The 22126-nt window shown below is 63.5% G+C and overlaps 2 protein-coding genes across 6 annotated transcripts; both read right to left on the reverse strand.

Annotated features, from left to right (window-relative positions):
- Positions 1 to 1148: 1148 nt before the first annotated feature.
- On the reverse strand, positions 1149 to 10611 carry ANGPT4 (angiopoietin 4). Of its 2 annotated transcripts, none has more exons than XM_055814727.1 (9): positions 10009 to 10608; positions 5517 to 5672; positions 5149 to 5270; positions 4557 to 4789; positions 4042 to 4157; positions 3468 to 3569; positions 3230 to 3396; positions 2182 to 2312; positions 1149 to 2100 (listed from the first exon to the last, which is right to left on the reverse strand). In XM_055814727.1, exons 1-9 carry the CDS (start codon positions 10327 to 10329, stop codon positions 1940 to 1942), a joined length of 1509 nt encoding a protein of 502 aa, XP_055670702.1. In that variant the 5' UTR covers positions 10330 to 10608; the 3' UTR covers positions 1149 to 1939. The 2 variants fall into 2 exon arrangements, 1 of the variants encoding a protein (XP_055670702.1); XR_008748869.1 differs by having other exon boundaries at positions 1967 to 2100; positions 3230 to 3334; positions 10009 to 10611.
- Positions 10612 to 12107: 1496 nt separating this feature from the next.
- On the reverse strand, positions 12108 to 21473 carry RSPO4 (R-spondin 4). 4 transcript variants are annotated; one of them, XM_055814778.1, is made up of 6 exons: positions 21373 to 21473; positions 20955 to 20995; positions 17388 to 17576; positions 16927 to 17070; positions 16645 to 16830; positions 12108 to 13438 (listed from the first exon to the last, which is right to left on the reverse strand). In XM_055814778.1, exons 2-6 carry the CDS (start codon positions 20989 to 20991, stop codon positions 13365 to 13367), a joined length of 630 nt encoding a protein of 209 aa, XP_055670753.1. In that variant the 5' UTR covers positions 20992 to 20995; positions 21373 to 21473; the 3' UTR covers positions 12108 to 13364. The 4 variants fall into 4 exon arrangements, with proteins under 4 accessions (XP_055670753.1, XP_055670752.1, XP_005239949.1 ...); XM_055814777.1 differs by having other exon boundaries at positions 20922 to 20995; XM_005239892.3 differs by lacking the exon at positions 21373 to 21473 and having other exon boundaries at positions 20955 to 21278.
- Positions 21474 to 22126: the final 653 nt, after the last annotated feature.

Below are 22126 nucleotides of genomic sequence, written 5' to 3' on the forward strand. Positions count from 1 at the left end.
AACCCCACTTATGAGCATCTTCTGGAAGTGCCAACTACGTCACGTGCTTTAATCACTGTTAATTAGTGAATGCCTCAGGACAGCGTTGAGGGCAGGGCATCAGGAGCCTCACCGCTGCCATGGGCGCAGCTGGTGCCAGTGCCAGCACCCTGCCAGAGGGTCCCACCGTCCCCACGGGGAGGACAGCGTGTCCCTGTGTCCCTCACCCCACTGTCCCTGTCCCTGGGGAGCCACAGTGGGGCTGGGTTAGGTGACAGCGGGTGGTCTCCCGGCACCTCTGCTCCTCAGCTCTACGGGGTCTCTGCTGTCACCCACCCACCCACTTCCCTGGGGTGACAGGGACCCATTTTGGGGAGGGAGACACAGGGATAATTGGGTGTCATGGAGGCAGTGGCTCCCTGGCAGCTGCCACTGGTCCCCAGGGCTTGGGTACCAGGGGGACAGGTGACCTGGGGACCCAGTGGAGTAACGCTGTCTCCCAGGGGTGAGGGTGCTGCGGGGGGCTGCCACTGGGCTGCGGGGGACCTCCGGTAGCAATGGGGCTGAGAGATGGGGGCAGGGATTGTAGGGGGACAGGACTACCTGCAGAAGGGTGACAATGACAGGCTGTCACTGAGCCCTGCCTCCTGTGGGCTCACCCATGCACTGAGCTGCCCAGGGCTCAGGGTCCCCTTGGGATGCTCAGAGTCTGTCTGTCCTGCCCTGTCCCACAGCCCTTCTGCCCACCCTTGTCCCAGTTGCTGAGGAGAGGGGATCAATGCCTGCCCTGGGGGGATGGGATGCAGGGACACCCCACCCACTCATGCCCTGTTGATGCTTGGAAAATAAATATGTCTTAGTACAAAAATAAAAGTGCCTCCAGCCTCCCATTTGGGGGGGTGGCTGGGGGGCCCCAGCTGGACACCCAGCTGCTCTGCACCCTGCTCCTCCCAGGCTGCTCCCCAAAGTGCCCTCAGCGTGGGTTTGCTCTCTGAATGCAACCGTGGGCAAGAGGTCCCTGCCCCACGCCCCACTTCCCCCTCCTGCATGCCCATCTCCTCCCTCCTCTGCCCCAGCTCAGATCCTCCTGAAAGCCACTCCCAGGACCTTTCCCACCACCTCCCACCCCCCAACCCCATCACAAACTGCAGCCCCCCTCCCCACCTGCCACCCCTCAGCCCTAACCTGCCCATTCTGGGGCTCTGCCTGCCCCTGCCAGTGCAGCCCCCCTGCAGCGAGCACCTTCCAGCCTAGGGCTGGTCCCCCCAGGGTCCCCAAAGACAACCCCTGCTCATCTCGTGCACCCTGGGGGCTGGAGGCGCTCAGTCCCATCCTGCAAGGAGCAGTGCCTGTGCTGCTTTGCATGGGGACAGTGGCTTGGGCCATGCACGGCAGAGGGGATGGCCTGTATCCCCCTGCACAGCCATGCCTGGGCAGGAGGGATGGCACTGGCTTCTTGCACTCGTGAGGATACCCATCCTCTCCAGCTCCCCTAATCCCATGGGGAAAGCGGGATGGTGGGCGCTTTGCAATGCCCAAAAATAAGGCAAAGCCCCTGTCGTGCCTTGGAGCCCAGCTGAGTGTGCAGGGGGGCCCGGCAGGTCTTGGACCCCTGTCCCCAGAACAAAAATCGGAGGCCCTGCAGGACAGGGAGAGAAACCGAGGTGTGATCGAGTGGTTTCCATGTGCCGAAGCCCACTGCAGAGGGGCTGGTTCAAGGCAGAGCCCCCACACCAGCTCCTGCAGCACCAGAGCCCCTTGTCACTGCCTGTGGGTCCCTCTGGTCCTTAATGTGCAGGCTCTTGGAAGATGGGATAAACAAGAGTAAAAAATATAACTGGGGGAAAAGTTCCCCTGCGGCGGCTGGGAGGGCTCAGTCTCCTGCAACCATCCCTTCTCCTGGAGCCCTCTCTCCGTGCCAGGCTGGCACCGGTTACGGTGCTGCCCCACTGCCAGCACGCTAGAAGCTGGTGGGTCGGATCAGCATGCGGGTGCCCTTCAGGGAGTAGCTGGGCCCCTGGAAGTGGTGCCAGCGGATGCCGTTGAGCTTGCGGATGTTGTGCCGGGCTGGATAGTAGATGCCATTCAGGTTGGAGAGACCGCAGGCGTCGAACCACCAGCCTGCGAGGAAGGAGCGGGGTGGGAGGGTGGCATCCCAGGTGGGCACCCATGGGTGCTGTCTGGGTCTCCTGCCCCACTCACCTCCCGACAGCATCTGGGCGCACTTGCAGAGGCAGTTATCATTGTCGGCGTCACGGGTACTGAAGCGGGTGCCCTGCAGCGCCATTCCACTCTGCTGCCCGGCTGTGCCACTGTAGTCCTGCAGCGACAGCCTGCCGCCCAGCACGGCACCGCATGGCCATGGCCACCATCAGTGCCAGCTGGCTGCTGCTGGGGGCGGGTCACAAAGCCCCTCAGCCCTGCTCGGGGGGGTGTCAAAGGCCATGGGTGCCACATGCTGAGCAAGGCCTGGTGCGGAGGGATGCAGGCAGAAATCCTGCAGCTCCAGCTTGGCTGGGGTCTGCTGGCTTGCAGGGCCTGTCCTGGGGTCCCCAAGGGTGGAGGTCATGTTGTACTGGGGCAGGGGAGACCTCCCCAAGGCTCCTCCCATCGTCTTTGCTGGGGTCAGCTTGGTGCATGCCCAGGATGCATGGTGCAGGGGATCTCTGGAGTCTGGTCCCATCTCCAGCCCAGCACCAAAGCACCCAGCTGCCAACCCTCCTGCCTGTGGCTGTGCTGAGGGGCCCGGCGCATACACCATCCTCACAAGCCTGGCAGCAGGAGCACAGCACCCCTCCTTGGACACGGGTGTAGCAGCCTGGGGATGCCCAGCATCCCTGGGAACACTTGGTGGCCATGGTCATGTCACCCCCACTTGCCCAAGCAGCAAGCCACAGTGCGAGTGTTCTGGCTGCTGGCTGGCACCATGCTGGGCTGCCAGCTGGGATGGGAAATCCCACTGCCCTGATGCAATGCTGTGCATTGAAAATCTACTTCTCAGGAGCCCAGGGAGAGGAGGAACGGGTGGCACAGTGATTTCCTCCAACGCCTGGAGGGAGCTCTGCTTAGGCAGAACCCCACCAGGAACTCCCAGCAAAGCCCCGTGTGATCCTGCACCCCTCCAGGGCCATGCACCTCCCTGGGGCACCACAGTCAGCTCTTGCCCATGGCCATGGCTGCCTGTGGGGCTTGGGGACAGCCGGAGATGGGGTGAGCTGGGCGGCCGTCCCCCACATTTCCTCTTTCCTACCTGTAAAGCTGCTGCTCGCTTCCCAGCTGGAATTTCCCATAGTGGGCATAGACCTGGCCGCCCTCCCAGTCCTGCAGCTCGATGCGCAGGGCATAGGGTGCCTGGCTGGTCAGGAGGTGCACAGCCTCGTTACCCATCCAGTACTCGCCTGCTGCGTCCCCAAAGCCCTGGGGGAGCAACGGGGTGGGTAAGCACAGGGTGCCCCCAAGGGTGTCCCCCTTGCTGGGCAGGTACAGACCTGCTTGTACTCCTTCCAGCTTCTCTGGAAGCTGAGGCTGCCGTTGGCACGAAGCTGGATGACTGTCCAGCCCCCTCGGTCCATCTCCATGTCACAGTATGCCTGCAGTGGGGAGAGCCAGGGTGGGCTGCAGAGCGGGGCGATGAGGGCTGGCTTGGGGTGGGCAGCTGGGTGCACCTCCAAAGGGCTGGGCAGCCCAGCATGGGTGCTGCATGGGTGCTAGAGGCTGCTGAGGGGCTGGTGAGCCTGTGCTATGCCCAGTGTCTGGCTTGGGGGGTCTCTCCTCCCTCTGTGGGCAGGGGCTGGGGCACAGCACCCATCAGTGGGGGTACCTCTAAAATCAATTTAGGGCTGTGCAAGCCCTGCCTTCACCTGGCAGCTGCTGCCTTTACCCCCTCTGCAGCCCCCGAGACACCTCATCCCTCATGGGCAAATGGGGTGGGGGGCAGTGCCCCGGTGAGGGGAGATGGGGTTGCCATGCAACAGGGACACCCACTCTGCTCCAGGGCCAGCGTGCACTGGGTGGCACTGGGTTCAGCAGCACCCCAAGCTGCTCCCTCCAGGCCATGCTCACCTTTTTGGGCTCGCTGAGGTTGGTGATGTGGAGGGTGTAGACACCACTGGCATGGATGCCCGCCCGGCGCACCTCGGCGCAGTCCTGGAAGAGCTGCTGCTGCCCCAGCAGTGGGGCTGCAGCAGAGGGGACGGTGAGACGGCAGAAACCCCACCGGTCCCACAGCCCTGCCTGGTTTTGTTGCTCTTTCCCTCTCCCTTTGGATACTTCTGTGCTCACAGATTATTTTTCTTTTTTCTGTGCTGTCTCCCTAGGGCTGGGTGAGGGGTCGTGCTGCGCTGGGGCTGCCTCCAGCCTAAGCCTGGGGATTTGCCACAGCTGGGGACGGCGTTGGGCCACAGACCCTCCCCTGGGGCTCGGACCTGCTCCCCGGCTGGGATGCAGGGCTCATTTTCAGGGCGAAGTCACCCACACCTGAGCTGAGCGCAGGGGCTGGCACAGCACCCTGGCACCCTCTCGGGAGGGCAAGGAGCTCTTCTGCTGCCTGCACCCTGCCTGCACCACTGCCGGCTCACCTCTGCCCTGCGAGACAAGGCGCACCAGGCTCTGCACCGTCTCAAGGAGCTGGAGCTGCTGGTGCTGGAGCAGGCTGGTGTTGGTGCTGGCAGCCAGCAGCGACTTCTCCAGCTCCTCGATGGTGCCACTTTGCCGGCTCACCAGGTGCTGCAGCTTCTCCTTCTCCGAGCGGGCCCCCGCCAGCTCTGCCTGGTGCTTCGTCTCCATCTCCAGCACCCGCACCTCCAGGATGCTGAAAGGGGGAGGCAGCGGTGATGGGGGGTTGTGTCTGCACTCAGCAGCTGGGCAGGGAGTGGGTGGCACAGTGGACCCAGCTCCAGCTGCTGTGCCCCAGGATGTCTGTGGAGACCCAGAACTGTCCCAATCCCCTGCTGCACCCACCAAATCACACCCCGCCTGGCACCTCTGGGATGTGCTTAGCTAGGGGAAACCAAAGCCTGGGGCGCTGTGCTGGGGCTGGGCAATGCCCCAGGGACCCCAGCCAGCCCTTGGAGGAGTTCAAGCCCCCCCCAGCAAAATGCAGCCGCACTTCTGGGGTGGGAGGGACCCGGGGGCTGTGGGGGTCCCCAAGCCACCCCAGGCCCAGTATACTTGTTCCTGTTCTGCAGCTTGTGGATCTCATTCGTCTGCAGCAGCAGCTGCTTCTCCAGCTTAGTGGTGGACAGGGAGTTCTCCTGTAGCTGCATCTCGATGCGTGATGTCTGGTTCAGCACCTGCCCCAGCAGCAGAGGGGAGTGTCAGTGTGAGCAGCCAGGGCCACCCCATGTCCCCAGATGTCACCGGGCTCACGCTTCTTGGCACACAACCCCAGTACCTCCATACACTGGGGCACTAAACCATGCATCACCGTGGTGAATCGCCCCACTTTTAGCAGTAGAGAAACCATGCCACCCACCACAGTCCCAGGGGTGGTGGGGACATGGGGACACGTGTGCTGTGCACCCCAGCCACCCTTTTACCTGGGCCTCCACGCTCGTGAGCTTGCGGCTCTGCTCGGCGCTCTGGTTGAGGAGGGTGCTGCCGATCTCTAGCATCGTGGCGGTCTGGTTCTGCACCGCCGTCTGCCGCAGCTGCGCCATCTCCGGCTTCATGCTCATCTGGATGTAGCTCTCCAGCTGTGGAGGGGAGTGGGGATACGGCAGGTCATTTGGGGAGCTTGCCAGGTCCTCCCCCAGCACACTGGCCAAGCCTGGCACCACTTGACACATCCCTGGGAGTGTTTCGGCACAGAATGACCCATCCCGGGGCCCTTTGAAGCTTATCGGGAGGACTGAGTGAGCTGCCCACATGCTGCACCGCAGCAGGGCAGCCCCCTCAAGCACCGGCTGCCAAGATTCCTGGGCTGTGGAGCCAGCTGGGACCTGGCACGGGCTTGTGTGCGCCCGGGTGTGCTGGCAAGCTGGGGCTGCTGCCTGGCCCGGGTGGCTTGTGCTGAGCAGCTGGGCAGGGAGTGCCCAGCATCGGCATTGGCATCGGCATTGGCATCGGCATCAGCTGCCAGCCTCTGGGCACTGGTTTCCCAGGGCTGGGGACATGGAGGGTGGGGGGCACCATTGGCTGGGGAAGGTGGGTGTCTGGAGCCTGGTGCTGCCTCGCCACAGGGAATCGCTCGGGGCTGGGAAGAAGCTGGCTGCGGACACAGCTGAGATGTCGCTTCCGTTTTCCCAGCCCATGGGGGAGCCGCCTTTCCCAAAGGCTTTTCTATTTCTGGCAGCCCTGCCACGAGGTTCCCATTCCTGGGGCAACAGCCTCGCTGGGGGCATGGTCCCTTGGCGGGAGCCGCAGGGAGCGGAAGGGGCTGTGCTGCCGCCCACGGTGGGAAAGCGGCCCCCAAGAGCAGGAGGGGGTGGGGGCTGCCCAGCTCCATCTACCCCACAGGTCCTGTTGTCCCCACACTGCCCGGATCCTGCTCCCTGCCTGAGCTCCCAGCTGGTGCCGGCAAAGCCCCACATCCCTGCACATCTCCTGGGGCTGTGGACCAGGTGGGACCAGCACGGGTCTGGGATGCTGCTCTCTGGGCAGTGTAGCAAGCAGGCAGCAGTGCCGGGATGCTCAGCACCACTGTGGGCAGGCAGCAGTGCCGGGATGCTCAGCACAGGAGCAGGGCAGGCAGCGGGCCAGAGCGCTGCTCTGCACTTGTTTGTGCATGATGAAATCTGGTTGGCAGCAGTGAGGACCCGTTCCCTCCTCCCCAGAACCGGGCAGTGATAACACCATTGCCCCACCACAAGCACCCACAGAGGGCAGGAGGGTCCCAGGGCTGGGCATCCCGGTCAGCATGCCTGCACCCCGTTTCCCTGGGGATTTTCCCTCACGGGAACATGCTCGCGGGGAGGAAGCGGGGAAAGGTCGGAGAGCCACGTCTGGAAAACATTTCACTGAGCTGAGTGATTGCTGGAGAGTTTCCCTTTAACCACGTCGTTAATCTTGTTGCTTCACAGGGCTCTGGGAGGCCTTTTCTCCCTCTTAATCTTGCTTTCTTTTTTTTTTTTCTTTTTTAAATAAACATATCTCTGAGCCCGAGGGCAGTACATACCCATGAAAAAGGTCAGGCTGGCACGGGGAGGGCTGAGCGCAGCCCAAGATGGAGCCCCAGCTCCCGGCCCTGGGAGCACCTGGGGCTGGAGCAGGACACAACGTCCCCGGCCATGGGTGGCGCAAAGGACCCAAGTGGGACAGGCTCTGTGCAGAGGACAGGGAACATGGGATCACCCCCCTTTCACCACATAGATGCCGAGGTGAGCGGGGCTCACCTGGGCTTGGAAGGGTCCCACCAGCCTCATCCCTTCCTGAGAAGGGCAGAGGGGCTGGAGGGGAGACTGTGGTGCTGTGGGTCACCCCAAAATGCTGCCCTGGTGCAGGAGGGACCCCACCCTCCCCACTGTCTCACTACCAGTGACCAGTTGCCCACAGCTGGATGATCCCGTGCTGCTTTCTTGCAGCTGCATCCTTCCACTGTCCCTGTCCCCATCCTGCCCTAGCATTTCCAAGCAGCCCACAAGCACCAGCTTGGGGGGGGCCCTGTGCCAGGCATGGGAGAAGCCCCCTCCCCGCCTGCACCCCTCACCCATGCCAGGGTGAGCAGCATCAGCCCCTGTGCCACAGGCATCCCAGAGCTGCCAACCTGCCCCGCTGGGGACCCCATTCCACCCTAATCCCCCCCCCACCCCAGACCCAGTGGCACCACCAAATGTTTGTGTTTGAACTAAAGTTAATCCCTCCTGAGACATACACGGCCAACGGGATGGCGAGCAGAAGCCACGTGTCCTTGTGCGCTGGGTCCTCGCCACATCCCTGCCCTTCCCAGCCATGGGGGGCTGCACGTGGGGAGGGGGACTCAGCACCCCAGTGCTGCAGATGGGGTTCCCGGGGGAAGCTGGGTGCTGGGGGTGCCCAGGAGGTCTGGGAAGCCCAACTGGCGTCCCCATGCCAGGGCAGAGCAGACAGGGATGCTGTGTTGTTTACAATCTGTCCCCAAACCCGATGCCTCCTTTGAGCCCCGGTTTGTTTGTTCAGGCCTGGAGTCCGACCAAAACAAGCCTCCCTGGGCAGCTCCAGTTAAATTAGGAAAGCCAAGGAACAACAGAAAAAAAAATAGCTGCAAGCTGCCTTTAAATGGAGAGGGCCACGCTGTGGGATGGGATGGGGTGGGATGGGGTCCTGGCTGCCCAGTGCCCCACTGCCTTCTGTTCCTTGGGGCTGCAGCGGAGGGCATCACTGTCCACAGCTGCCCAGATGTGCTACCCCACTTTGCCTGTGGCTGCTTGCTCCTGGGCAGGGCCATGTGCACCTCTGGTGGGACGCCTAGCCCCCTGCCTTGCTCAGCCATGCCCAAAGGCTGCTCTTGTGTGAGAGAAGCTCAGAGCTGGCCTGAGCACCCAGGGCACAGGGATGACTGAGAAGGGACCCCAGGGCACAAAGACCCCAGAGCAGGAACTCCAGGATGCAGGGACCCAAGGGCAAAGGGAGCCCAGGGCACAGGGACCCCAAGGGCACCGGGACCTCAGGGTGCAGGGACCCCAAGGGTGCAGGGCCCCCAGGCTGCAGGAACCCAAGGGCATAGGGACCCCAAGGGCACAGGGACCTCAGGGTGCAGGGATCCCTGGGCGCAGGGACCCCAGGGCTGTGCATGCACAGCAGATCCAGCAGGTCCTGCAGCAATGGAGATTTGCTGCCACCAGCCAGGTGGTAGCTGGCTCTGCCAGTCCCTCTGCTACAACCCAGGCTGGCTGTCAGTGGAGCCATAGCTCAGTGTTTTCCCAGTTTTTGAGGAATTTGTCATTTCGGATGGCAGAGAGGACAGGGGACAGACCTGCATGTCCCTGATGCCTGCCCTGTCCCCCATGGCCAGGGGAGGCTCGCTGAGCAGCGTGGCTGGCACAGACCAGCCCCGGGACCCCTGCTTGGTGTGTTTGGCTCCAGCCTGGCCCCAAACACTGCGGGGGCTCGACACACACCATCTCACAGTGCCACTGACAGAGGCACACAGGTCCCATTGCACCCCAGTGGGACACCGCCACGACGTGGATGTGGCTGGGCTGTTGATGCCACTCAGCTGGAGGGTCAGTGACAGCTGGGGACAAGCTGTTTGCTGCCTTATCAGCACAGGCACCCAGGGTCCTGCTGCTGCTGCCTCGCCTGGGTGTGGGGTTTGTGGACCCCCAGGAAGGTGTCCCCTGGGACAAGCCGGCTGGAAGCTATTCCTGGGTCTGACGCAGGCGGCCGTGCTTGGCTGCAGATGAGGGCTCCTTCGGCGCTTGTGAGCTCTCAGGAAGGAAATGCTGCTTCCTGCCTCAGGCAGTGGGGATGGGGCGAGCCAGAGTGGGGAGCATCCCCGTGGCACGCAGCCCCTCTAGTGTGGCACCCCACTGCCCCCTGCAACCTGCCCACGTGTGGCACGGCCACCCAAGAGCCACAGGTCCCGCTCAAAGTCTCACCAAATGCCAGAAGCTTTTGCAAAGCCCATTAAGTGGGAAAACGATGGAGCTGGAGGGGTTTTGGTGGCCCCTGCCCTTAGGTCCCTCACTCTGCCACCTGCAAAAACCCTTCCCAAGAGCTTTCCAGCAAGGCCCCGTCTTGACCCAGAACAGGGAGCCCTGAGCCCCAGGGTATGCCAGCCCATCTGGAACCACGAGGAGCAGGGATGGCAGAGGGATACAGCTGCAGTGGCAAGCACTGGTGGCCTGCAGCACCCATGAGCTGCAGCACCCAGCCCCTCCAAGGAGACAGTTCCTGGTGCAAGTGGGCCAGGATCAGGCCCAGGTTGCAGACGTTGACCTGGCCACAGTGCTGCTGCTCGGGTGGGTGTAAAAGCCCCTGGCACCCAGCTCTGCCTTCGGCAGCCCGGAGCAGGCGGGGAGCTGGAGCAGGCAGCCCTATGGACATGCTGCACACTTGGGACCCCTGCCCGTGCCACCCTGCTGCCCGCACCCCCGCCGCCCCGCACCCTACCTTCAGCAGCCACTGGGTGCTGTTCTCCAGGATCCTCTCAAGGTGCCGCAGGCGCTGGGTGGCCCCGTGGCCGGTGTGCACGGTGCCGGCCGGTGAGTCCCGCTGCAGCAGCGCATTGGCAGGGCTGGGGGCGGCGGGGGCAGCCGGGCAGGGTGGTGGGTCGGCCTCAGGCAGCACGAAGGTGTAGCTGCAGTGGCCGTGCTGCACCCGGTGGTAATGCCGGCGGCTGCCCCCCTCCAGCGCCCGGCGCTGGGCTCCGGCTGCGCACAGTGCCGTCGTGGCGCAGGTCAGGGCCACGAGGCCAAGGCTGAGCGCCTGCATGGCGTGGGGGTCCCCGTGGCGCTGGGGGGGGGCAGAGCAGGGTGCTGCGGGTGGGGATGCACCACCGCTGCCCGGGTGGCCGTGACGCCGCTCTTTGCCGGGATGGGTCAGTGGGCGCTCGCCGCCGAGTCGAAATGCTGCAATTTCGGCATTTCCTCCCTCTGAGCCAGCTCTGGCCGCCCCGGCCTTTTATCACCAGGCGGCCGCAGCCCTCGCAGGGGGAGAGGGGGGAAAAAAAAGAAAAAAGAAAAACAAAGGAAAAAATCTGTTTAAAAACAATACTTCTATCTTTTTTCTCTCCTCCTAAGCCCACTGCGGGGAGATCAAGTTTCACACGTGATCTATAAATGTCTTGCACACACACTCGCACAGGCAGCCCCCGTCCCTCCCCCAGCTACAGGCACCCGCCAGCCCCCCCCGGCCGTTCTCTGCACAGCTCATTGCACCTCCTGCAGCGCCAGCCCCATGGCAGCCCCATGGCAGCCTGCCGGGCCAAGCTGCCAGCACCGAGCCCTCACACCCCCCAGACCCAGCACTCGGCGAGTCCCTCCCAGCCAGCACCCACTGGGACCTGCTGCCCCTGGGGCACCCCCATCCTGGGGAGCAGAGCTCCCTCCCTGCAACCCGGCTATTTATAACGCTGGAGGGAGCCAGGCCTGGATTTGGCTGCCACAGTCGCGGGATGAGCCCGTGGGGACCAGGACGGGGGCTATGAGCCAGGCCGAGCTTGGCAGGACCCTGCTAGATCCTGCGCAGGGCTCAGAGTGCCCAGCTCCCAGGATGGGGGTCTGCTGGGAGCTGGGGTGGCTGTGCATGGTGGGCACCCACCAGAGCCAGGCATGACCATGGCTTCCAGCCTACGTGCTGGCATAGATCTAGGCTGCGTACCCCAGGAGGGGACAAACAATGGTGGGGACACCTGGCATGGGGATGCCCAAGCATCTCAGGAGAGGGTGATTTTCTCCCAGTATGGGGGGCACAGGGTTGTCCGCACACACCAGGCTGCTTGGAGCCAGGGAAGAGACCCTGCTGCCATGCCAGTCACTGCGGGATGGCCAGGGATGCTGCGACTGCTGGAACAGCTGGTGAGAGCATTGGCTGCAGCACGCAGCAGGGCTGCCCGGTGAGCAGGGTGCTCCAGGCCCTGTGAGGCAAATGCTGGAGCTGCCGTGGGGTCAGCATGCGGTGGTTGTGCCCTCACCATCGCCAGATGATGTGGCTGGGCCCAGCTGGCGTGGCTCTGTGCGACTCGGTGCTCCCACCCGGTTAGCAAATGGTGGTTGAGCCCCTCCATGCTGCCCAGTGGCCAGCAGGGCAGCAGTCCTGGTGACACACTTGCTGCTTGCTCCAGCCACTGGCTCGGGCACCAAGTGATGCTGGTGATGCTTTAAATAAAAACTTTAAAATAAAATCTTTCCCCAGACTCGGCCAGTGCTCGGGGGCCAGGGCAGGGTGCAGGGTGCCCCCTCCCTCCACAGCCACCCTGCAGGCACAGACTGACGTTGCAGGACGGAGGGGTCTGATGCCGATGATGCTTTTCCCTTCACATCAGGGTCTGGGTCTGGCTGAGTGCAGGAGGGGCTCGGGGGGGCACCACTGCTCCTGCACCCCTGGCAGTGCCATGAGTTGGCACAGAGCCAGGCTGCCGTGCCCACCACCTGTGCCCACTGCATCGGGGCTGGGGATGCAGGGGTAATGCCGTGGCTGCAGCCAGTATCTGCACCCCCCTCCAGCAGCATCTCATGGAAATGAGGAAAACAGGGAGACGAGAGGGATGCTGGAGGTTTAATATATTTATTTGACATTAAGCAAACGGAGGAGCTGCTATGGCAGCTTCGTGCTGGCTCCCGGGGCTAGCTCAATGCTGACACCCAGTGCCCTCACCCTGAAGGGTCCGTGTGGCCCTCGCAGCCCCTACACCCCACTGCCAGACCCAGCCTCCCCTTGCCCACGCTTGGAGCAGGGATGGGGGGCTCTGACCCTGGCAAACCCCCAAATACAGAGATGCCTGTGGCTGGAGCAGCAATTTGAGCAAACACATGTCAAATATGCTGATACAGCCCTCCGTGCCTCACAGACACACACCATTTATTTCTGCAGGCGACACAAGTATGGCAGCTGGCTTGGCAGGATAGGCTGGCACAGCTGAGTTCAGCACCCCCAGGTCATGCCACAGATGATGGTTGGGAGCGGGCTGGGGGGGCTGCCCCCAGTGCATCCTGGCTGTGGGATGCAGGAGGCAGCAGCATCCCTTGCCCAGGCTTCCTCCTGCAGCTGCAGTTGCATCATGTATACCCCTGTCCTGGACCGAACGCGGCCACAACCACCCCAAATTTCTGTGCCTGCATCCAGCTGGGAAGAGCAGCTCCTCCAGCCCTTCTGTGAGCCTGAGGATGGCAGGATTTGGCCCACAGTTGTGCCTGTGGGGATGCTGAGCACCAGGTTGGGCTGCTGTGAGCAATGACATGGTCCCCAGAGGGATCTCAATCCTGGGGGTCCTGCCATCCTCCATGCCGGTGGCTGAGGATGAGGGACCCAGTCCAGCACCCGGAGCAAGTCAGTGGTGCGTTGTGCACCCCAGCACCCATGTGCAATCAGGATCCCATGAGGACAGGGCATCTCCCAGCCCTGAGGGACGGTACTCAGGCAGGCATCGTCTTCATCAGTGGGGTCCTACCCCAGGACCAACCCCATCCCACCCAGCTGGAGCAAGGGAAGGGGCCAAGCAGGCTGGGGGAGAGAGAAAAACAGAAAAATAAAGGAGTCACCCCCTCCCCGAGCCCCAGGGCATTGCTTTGGACACTGCAAATTAGATTTTCTGAAAAGGAAATGTTTTACAGGCCATAAATTGTCTCAAAAGAAAAGGGGAGGAGGGGGAGAAAATTGTGCAATTTTTTTGTGGATGGAAAAATGGGGGCGACGCAGCTGGGGCAGCACGGTGGGAGCCGGTCGGGAGCTCTTGGTGCTGCTGGCCATGGCACAGAGAGCTCCCGCCTGGCTCCCGCCGTGCTGCCCCAGCTCCCGTGCCAGTGCCGTTAGGTACCCGCATGTGCTTCTGTCTTCGGCTTCTTCTGTCGCTTTTTGCCTTTATTTTTGGGTTCAGTTTTCTCTGGAAGAGAAAAGGAGGAGAAAAGGAGGGCTCGCTTGTCGACTGGGCAGCAAAATCCAGCCTGAGCCCCATCCATTGGATGTGGATCCCACATCGTCCCTCGGGTGTGAGCACAGGACCCTCTTCCTGATTTGGGGTACCCCAGAGCCCTCTCCAGGTCACCGAACAGCCACGTGGGCCTACAGGGGGTCTGAGTGTGCCGGTGGCATGGGCAGAGGACACCGATGCGTTGCCCCCCCAGCTCCCATGGCCAGGGATACCCCCAAAACCTCCCAGAATGGGCTGAAGCCAGCTCAAACAAACTAGGGGGCTGCCTGGGCGCACCCCAGCTTCCCTCTGAGCAAGGGCCACAGATGTCAGAGCAGGACAGGAGCTGCACCAACATCCCCAAGCCATGCTGGGCTCTGCCACCGTGCAGGGCCGTGCCTCCCTGCTGGAGGAAGGTGCTGCCCACCATCGTGGGCTGGCACAGGATCCCGCCGGCCCCCAGGAGGGTTTGGGCATGGTGGGTTGCGGGGTGGCCTCAGTGTGCATCCAGGCATAGGTGCTAATGATCTCCCTGGGGATGCCCTCCCTGTGTGGATGCTCCTTGTCCAGGTGGCACGAGCCACGCACCAGCACAGCCTGGCTGCATCCCGGTAAGGCTGACCCGCTGACAGCCCGCCAGGGACTCGGCGCTGTGCGGTCAGGCTGCTGGGACCCAAACCTCTGCGTGCCCCAAGGGGCTGCCCCAAGCACCCTCCAGCTGGCTGAGCTGTCGCTGCGGGACCGACAAAGCAAACAGGGATGCAAGATAAGCCCCGCCATGCTGTGGGCTCCGACAGGAAGGGGAGCCCATGCTAGGGAGTGGAACAGCTGCCCCAGATCCCGGCAGCTTCTCCTCTCCTTCCTGCTTGTGCCCACCATGTGCTTTCCTGACCCTGAGCTGGGTGACACAGTGGGGTCCAGTGCCGCTCTCCCCAGTGTGAGCGGTACAGGGACCGCAACTGGCTGGTGCTGCATGTGCCAGCACCGTTGTCACCGATTCTTTCCAAGGGCTCCAGCTCTCTTCCTGCCCGACTCTGTTTTTCAGCTCTGATCTCCCAGACAGTTGCCACCCACAAAGGAGAGGGCACAGCACGAACGCCAAGCGTCTGGAGAGCGCGGCAGACACACAAGGCAGATTTACAGCAGCGTGAGGGGTTTTGTGCCTCAGCCAAGTGCAGATGCTTCTGCCTTCCAGCTGCCCAAAGACAGCTCAGAAGTGGTGGCACAAATCTCTCATCACACGGTCGGGTCCCACTGCCTTCCCTGGCTCACCCGGGCTGCGGGTGTCTCGGCTGCATCAAGTGAACTCGCCGTCCTCCTCCAGCATCTGGATCCCATAACCCAGCACTTGGCCGGGTGGGCAGGAGCCTGGGAGCGAGGGCAGACGCACGCTCTGCCCTGGTGGGGACACGGAGCAGCCTGTCCGGGAGCTGGTGGCCAGGCCAGCCTGCCAGACGCTGAGGGGCTGCCCTCTCCTGCCCACCCGGCCGGGGCAGTGGGGGCTGCTCCCTGGGCACTGAAGGGATTTCCCTCTGCCTTCCTGGGGCCAGACTGGTCTCCGGAGCTGATCCCAGATAGTGACCCGAGAGAGAAGCCCTGCCACTCCCTGCACCCATCACCGTGGCCTCAGGGCTCCCAGCTTGCAGGAGCGGGTGGCCCGGGCAAAGCCGGGAGGCCAAGCACTTTTCCAGGGTGCCATTGCCTTCTCAGTCACCTGATGAGACTGGGCGCCTCTGAAGCGCCAGCACTGCGGTGTCTGTCGCCAGGACCTGCTGTGTGCCAGGCAGGGCTGGACGTGGTCACAGCACTGCAGGCACCCACCGGCACCGCGCCGCAGGACACGGTGCTCCACAGCAGCCTGTCCTCCCACGCCAAACTTGCCACATCAAACTGTCACCAGCTCTCCGGGTCCAAAGCCGACACAGCCTGTCAGAGAGGGGAATGTCCCCGAAATCGATGCCACCTGGCACCCCGAAGCTGCGAGTCGGGGCCTGGGCGGGGAAGGAAATCAGCCCCTCTGTGCTGTCAGCAGGGAAATATTATTTATGATCAATGATGCTGAGATGAATCTGCTCCCGTGGCTCCGTGGCCCCAGCCCCAGCACGCATGTCTTCTGTTACTGCCCCCCTTTCTCCATCCTTTTCCCCCTCCCCCCCTGGCACAGTCCTTTCCTCCGCCGCCCTTGGCCCCCGTCGCACTGGCGGTGCCGGTCGGCGTGTTCCGCGGCACGCAGTGAGCCCGCAGCTCTGAACCGCAAACCTCTGTGCCGCTGGGGCCAGCGGCTCAGATCTCCTTCCAGGCCCTACAGATCGGTATCTCATGCAATCCCCCTTTCTGCCAGTTATTAAGTGGAGATTTATTAAAACAGCTTCAGTCCAGCCGGTTGCATCCAAAAATGACATCAGCCACCTCCTGGTTCCCATCGCCCGCCACGCACCCTCGCCTGCGCCGCCTGGCTGGCCCCCGCAACAGGTCTGGGTGCTGGGAGCAGTGGCTGGGAGCCCCCCACCCAGGGGACATGGTGCTGCCACCGTGGGAGGAGGCGCAGGGGCAAACATCTGGCTGGGTGAGCCATGGAGGAGGACCCTGCCCTGGGGTGTCAACCAAAGCTTTGGCCATCAGAAATCCCCTGGGTGACGCCCTCCAGCTCCATGACCGCTCCAGGTATTTTTGAGGCTTGGAGGTTTTTACCCTGGGGGTCTCAACCCTCCTCATTCACAGCTGTGGTGCAGAAAGCCCCAGCCATGCCTTTTCCTTTGCAAGCACGGCAGGACAGGAGCTGGAGCTTGGCAGCCTCGTCCTACTGCGGTGGCTCACGCCAGTGCCTGTCCCAGCCCAGCAGTGGAAAGGGACACTGGCCAGTCCCAGGCGGTCTTGGGGGCTGTGGGGTGGGAGCAGCCAGCCTGGCGTGCTGCCCACAGGGGTCCCCGCCAGCCCTGCAGCCAGCACCAGTGCCAGCACCAGGGCTGCTCAGCACATGTGCCTGAGACGGCGGCTTTCTCCAGAATTGCACAGTTGCAGCCACTGACCTCAAAATGCTTGGGAGATGACAGCCAGGCTTTCCGGCCACCGCCAGACTGCCGCCACTGACCCCCTCCCGCCATGCACCTCGAGGCTCGCTTCAGAGAGGCGTGAAGCCACCCCCGGCGCCTGGGGACAGCAGGCAGTGCGGTGCTCACCTCCTGGGCAGTGCTTCCTCATACGGCACTTCCTTGTTTCCAGCAGCGCTGGGCAGGCAGCACCCTCCTCCCGGGCGGCTGCTGGCACCTCCCGGACCCGCGTCTCCACACCCCACTTGCAGCCGCAGGTCCGGCTCTCGTGGGTGCAGGCGCTCCACTCGCTCCATGGACCCGGCTCACACGTCTCTGCGGGGGGGACAGGGGTGCAGAATGGGGACGATGACCACACAGCACCAGGCACATCCCCAGGGACCACCGGCATGGGGTGCAGGTGCTGCTTACCTTGGCACTCACGGGTGCCGGGCTGTGCCGCGGTGCTGGGGGGGCACTGCCGAAAACACTGGCCCTTGTGCAAGTAAAACTTGTCTTTGCACTTCATGCAGAAGTCCCTGCTGAAGCAGCTCTCACAGCTGGGTGACCTGCACTCTGCCGGGAAGGAGGGCTGGTCAGCCAGGCGAGCCCGAGGGCTGGCACATGGTGAGCCTGGTGCCGGCAGCCCAGGTACCCACTGGGGCCCCAAAGCCCTTTGCAGACCTGCGGGGTGCGGGCTGCAGCTCTGGCCAAGGGACAAGGGGAGGAAGCGCCATGGCCCGGCTGCCCCTGGCTCTCTGCGGTTCCGTGCCGCCAGGGATGCTGCGGGAAACGCAGCCACAGCCCTTCACACAGCGCTGGGACCCACAGGGTGGTGAGGGGAGGCGAGGGCACCGGGAGCAGCGGGGGACGCCGGCTGGCATGGGACATACTTGTGCATCTGTTGACCTCCAGACCCCGCACGCCGAAGTAGCCGGGAGGGCAGGTGTGGACGCACATCCCGTACTGGCGGATGCCATCCCTCCAGATGAGCAGGAAGAGCCGGTGGTGGCAGGTGATGCAGCCGTTGTCCTCCGAGCACAGGACGCAGCCCGTGCAGTTCTCCAGCAGGCCAGCGCTCACTGCGGGGGACAAACGGAGGAGGGGGGCTGCGGCACACGTGCATGGCACAGCTGCGGCACGAGGCACGGTCCCAGCCCTGTGGCAGCCCCTCTCCAACCTGCAAGGGTGACAGCACTGCCTTGTCTCCCTGCAAACACCTCCCTCCACTCCCCAGATCCCTGCCTCTCCCCGGTCTGGCAGCGTGGGGACACATGGAGCTGTTGCTCCCCACATCACTGCCTCAGTCACCCCATCCAGGGTTGAGGGTTTGCCCTGTGCCCAGCTCTGCCCACAGGTGCCAGCCAGAGCCCTGTCCTTCCACCAGCCGTGCCCATCCCATGGGAAGCATCCTAACAGGAGCTAAACAGCAGCTTGGTCAGTGGGTAGAAATATGCTCTGGCTTGGATTAATTAGTTGATGCCTGTTAAGTGTCTGGGGACAAAGAGCATTTTGGAAAGGCTCAAGAGGAGTGGAGATAAGGATCTGTCTGGTTGCTCCAGCTGCCTGCCTGGCTGTCTGCAGTGCTCCCAACCTGTGTGCTGGCAGCTGGCCCTGAGGTGGCCTCTGCTCCCAGGGACAAGGACAGGGTGCCAGCCCCCACTAGCCTGCAGCCCCAGCTCACAGAGACCCTGCCAACCGCTCCTCCTCCCTGAGCCAGCTCCCTGCACCCAGAGAAATGCAGCCTGGAGAGATGCTCCCAGCACAGGGGCACTTTGGGAGCTGGGTAGCTGAGCCCTGAGCACTGGGGGCCACTTGCACCTGGTGTCTGTGCACCTACAGGCTGGCTGGGTATCTCAGTAAGGGGCCACCAAGCTCCTGCGCGCAGGCGGCCGTGCCTCTGCTGTGCCTGGCTGGCTTGGGAAGAGTTTGCTCAGCTCTGGCACCGTGGGCTCCCCACGTGCTCCTGAGCAAAGGCTCGTGTTGTGCAGCAGCAACAGCACGCTCGGACCACAGACTTTAGAGCATTAAGATTTTTTTGCATGTAGCAAAGGCCTAAGGAGGTGGCTGCCTGGCCAGAGCAGAGCCCAGTGCCTGTGGCTGGGACAGCCTGGGGCTGACGCAGACCCCCAGGTCCGGGCCCTGGCAGGCACTGGAGGGATGTGCTGTGGAGGAGCTCTGGTCCTCGCAGAGCCAAACAAGTGAGGCTGAGCCAAATAAGACACGGCACTGGGTGCTGCCCAGCATGGACATCGGTTTCAGCCCCCGGAGCGATGCCTGACACTGGTCCTCCCTGACTCCCAGGAGCTGACAGCAGAAGGTGCCCCACGGCTGCAGCAGCCAGGGCTGAGGCGCTGATGGAAAGCAGAGGTCTGTACTGGGGAAGCTGGGGAGCTGCTGGCAGATGATGCCTCACAGCCCTGTGTGCTGGTTGCTAGCACAACTTTCCCCAGTGCAAGCCAGCCCCTGGTGCAGCTGTGCCATGTAGCTGTCCCCAAACTGGCTCATCCTGATCCCTTTGCCGGGGCACAGGGGCTTGGGCAGCAGCACAGTGTGGTGTGGCCTGGCCAGGAGGCTTCGTTAGTTCTGCGTCTGCTGGGAGTGCGCTAACGAGGCACCTTGGATCCATTAAGTTGTTATGGTCTCCGTTACATATTTACCAAACGCTGACAACATTCGTGTTCCTGGCTGCAGCTGGAGCAGCTTCCCTGGAGACCCAGGGATTTACGAGCCTCTTTCCCTTCCCTAATTCTTTTTGATGATTTTATTTTTTTTGCCAGTCTCCTTCCAACCCCCATCTGGGGCAGGGAAGGTGGGGAGCCCTGCACAGGCTCTGGTGCCTCGTTCCTGTCACCAGCTTTAAAAATAGCCCCATGGTGTGGAGCCAGGGTAAGGCTCAGCTGGCCAGGTCCCATTCCTCCACTCCACAAGCCTCAGGGCTGATGGCATGGCATGTGACTGTGCCACTGGGAGCAAAGCCGGGGAACCGCCGCAGAGCAGCAGAGGGCTGTGCTGCACAAGGTGGCTCACACAGAAACCGTGGGACCAGGGAAATGAGGGATGGCTGGTGGGTTCACCTCCCCCTGCCCGGCGGTGACTGCAGACCTGGTGTGCAGGGCTGAGCTGAGGTGGGCACTGGGCAGGGGGCACACAGGGTACCAGGGTGCCTGAGCAGTGCCAGACACTGGTGCGACACCACCCATCACTGTCTGCCCTGAGCCCAGCTCTGCCGCCATGGGCTCTGCAGGCACTGGGAGACTCACGGGCATGGGGCTGCCTGGACCATCCCTCTGCGGCAGCAGAGCACGGCTGGAGGCGGCTCCTGGCGGCACTGGGGTGGTTGTGGGGTGCTGCAGCATCCCACGGCGCTCCCAGCTCTCAGAGACTGCGCCAGCCCTTCTGCACTGGTTGTACCAGGAGGTATAACAGATTTGAGGTGCAGAGCCACAGCCAGACCCCTGGGTGCTGCCAGGACCTGAGGCTGCCGTGCATCCCATAGCATCAGGCTGCTCAGCAACAAGTACCAGCAGCTGGAGCGCTGGCCTGCGGCACCCTGAGCCCCTCTCAGTGCCAGGCCGTTTCCCACCAGGGGCATTTGTCAGCCAGCCTGGCTACCCCTATAATCACATGCACCCACTGCCTCTGCGTGTCTTCAACATGCAACAGCCGCATGGAAAGCTGTCTGGGCTCCAACCTCCAGACCCTGAGAGCCCCATCAGGTTCTGTCTTTACCCTGGCACATGCCAGTTCCAAAACCTGCTGCCAGCATGGAGCTGAGCATCAGCCCTGGCCCCACTCCCTGCAGCTGGCCGGCACTGCCTGGCAAGGGAACACAAGCCAGTGCCCACCGGAGGGGTGAACATGCCCCAGAACAGCCTCAGCACACACCCTGCTCTTGCCCTGGCACCAAGCAGCGGTTCGGCTGGTGCCTCTGCTTGGGCGAAGGATGGGGCGGGGGGGACAGGCAGTGCCCGCAGTGGCTCTGAGCATCCCTCCAGGAGGTTTTGCTCCCCACGCACTTAATGCATTAAGCGGAGAAGGGAAATATCAGCAAATCAGGCAGCTCCGCACTATCCCCACTGTGCCTGTCTCTCCTGGAGTTTGCACAGCTGGTCCCCATGCCAGCCAGCGTCCCCCTGAGCCCTGCCAGCCTGGAGGGCAGGGCTGGCATTGGGCAGGCAATGCCATGGGGCTGCGCTTTGCCTCCTACACACACCTCTGAGCCAGCCCCGTGCCATGCCTGAGAGGGGAACGCGCCTGGGCTCCAATGGGGCCCGAGAGCCTAGGTTGGGGGGATGCTGGTTCCCAGCTCCTTCCAGCCCCAGGCGTAGATCAGCCCCGGTTGTCACCTCCTGCCCACTCAGCACAGGCAGCCCTGGTGCTGGTGGGAGCCGGTAGCCCCACAGCCCCCAGTTGTTCCACAGTACCTGAGTGGGACGAGCCAGCCACGCGCACCGTACCTTGCTTCTTCCATCGGTTCTGCGTGAGCATTTCCATGGAGCTGATGAATAACAGCAACATGAATATTATCCACTGCATCTGGGCAGGAGTAATTTCGGGCAGGGAAGAAATCAAATCATCCAAGCGGCTGGCGGGCTCGCCTGCTGCCAAGAACCAGCCGGGGGTGGGGTGGGGGGAGCTCACACCATCCCACCCCGGGGCCACGCTAAGGCAGCGAGGACGGCGAGCCCGGGGGAGGCAGGGGCTGTCAGGGCAGGGGAGCGCCCATGGTGATGGGGAATGCCGGCTGCTGGGGGAGCCCTGCCTTTATAGCCGGTGCCAGCCCCCCCTCACCCCCCCCCCCTTCAAAAAAATAATAATAAAAAAAAAATCCCTCAGCAGCAACAAAGCGACTTGCAAGCAAATGGGCTGGAGTACCCCCGCCGGAGCGCCCGGCCACCAGCTCGGCTGGGAACCGTCCCGCTGTCCCGCCGCGGTGCGACTGTCCCGCTGCCATCCCAGCGCCGGGGTCACGCCGGAGCCCCCTGCGATGGGGGGGTGGAGCCAGGCGGGTGACGCTGCCTGCGCCAGCCCGCCCGGCTCGGCCCCCGCTCCTGGCCCGGCACGGCTGGGCGGGTGGGGGCAGCCCCCCGGCAGGGCTGAGCCCCCCACGGGGCTGAACCCCTCACAGGGCTGAGCCCCCCACAGGGCCGAGCCCCCCACGGGGCTGAGCCCCCCACAGGGCTGACCCCCCCGGCAGGGCTGAGCCCCCCACAGGGCCGAGCCCCCCACGGGGCTGAACCCCCCGGCAGGGCTGAGCCCCCCACGGGGCTGAGCCCCTCACAGGGTTGACCCCCCCGGCAGGGCCGAGCCCCCCACAGGGCTGAGCCCCCGGGCAGGGCCGAGCCCCCCACAGGGCTGAGCCCCCCACAGGGCTGACCCCCCCCGGGCAGGGCTGAGCCCCCCACAGGGCCGAGCCCCCCGGCAGGCCAGCCGGCTGGGAGCCGCGGTGGGGCTCCGGCAGCTCCGATGGCCGCTGTGGATCTGCCCTGGCTGCCCCAGAATTGCAGCTGACTCCGATTTTCCAAGCGCCTTGTAACTCACCTCCCTCTGAGCTGCAGGAGCTGGGCTGAGCCGAGCTGAGCTGTGCCACGCTAAACTGAGCCGAGCCAAACCAAGGTGTGCCAAGCCA

Source organism: Falco peregrinus, chromosome 9, assembly GCF_023634155.1.
Source record: "Falco peregrinus isolate bFalPer1 chromosome 9, bFalPer1.pri, whole genome shotgun sequence".
Classification (NCBI taxonomy): domain Eukaryota; kingdom Metazoa; phylum Chordata; class Aves; order Falconiformes; family Falconidae; genus Falco; species Falco peregrinus.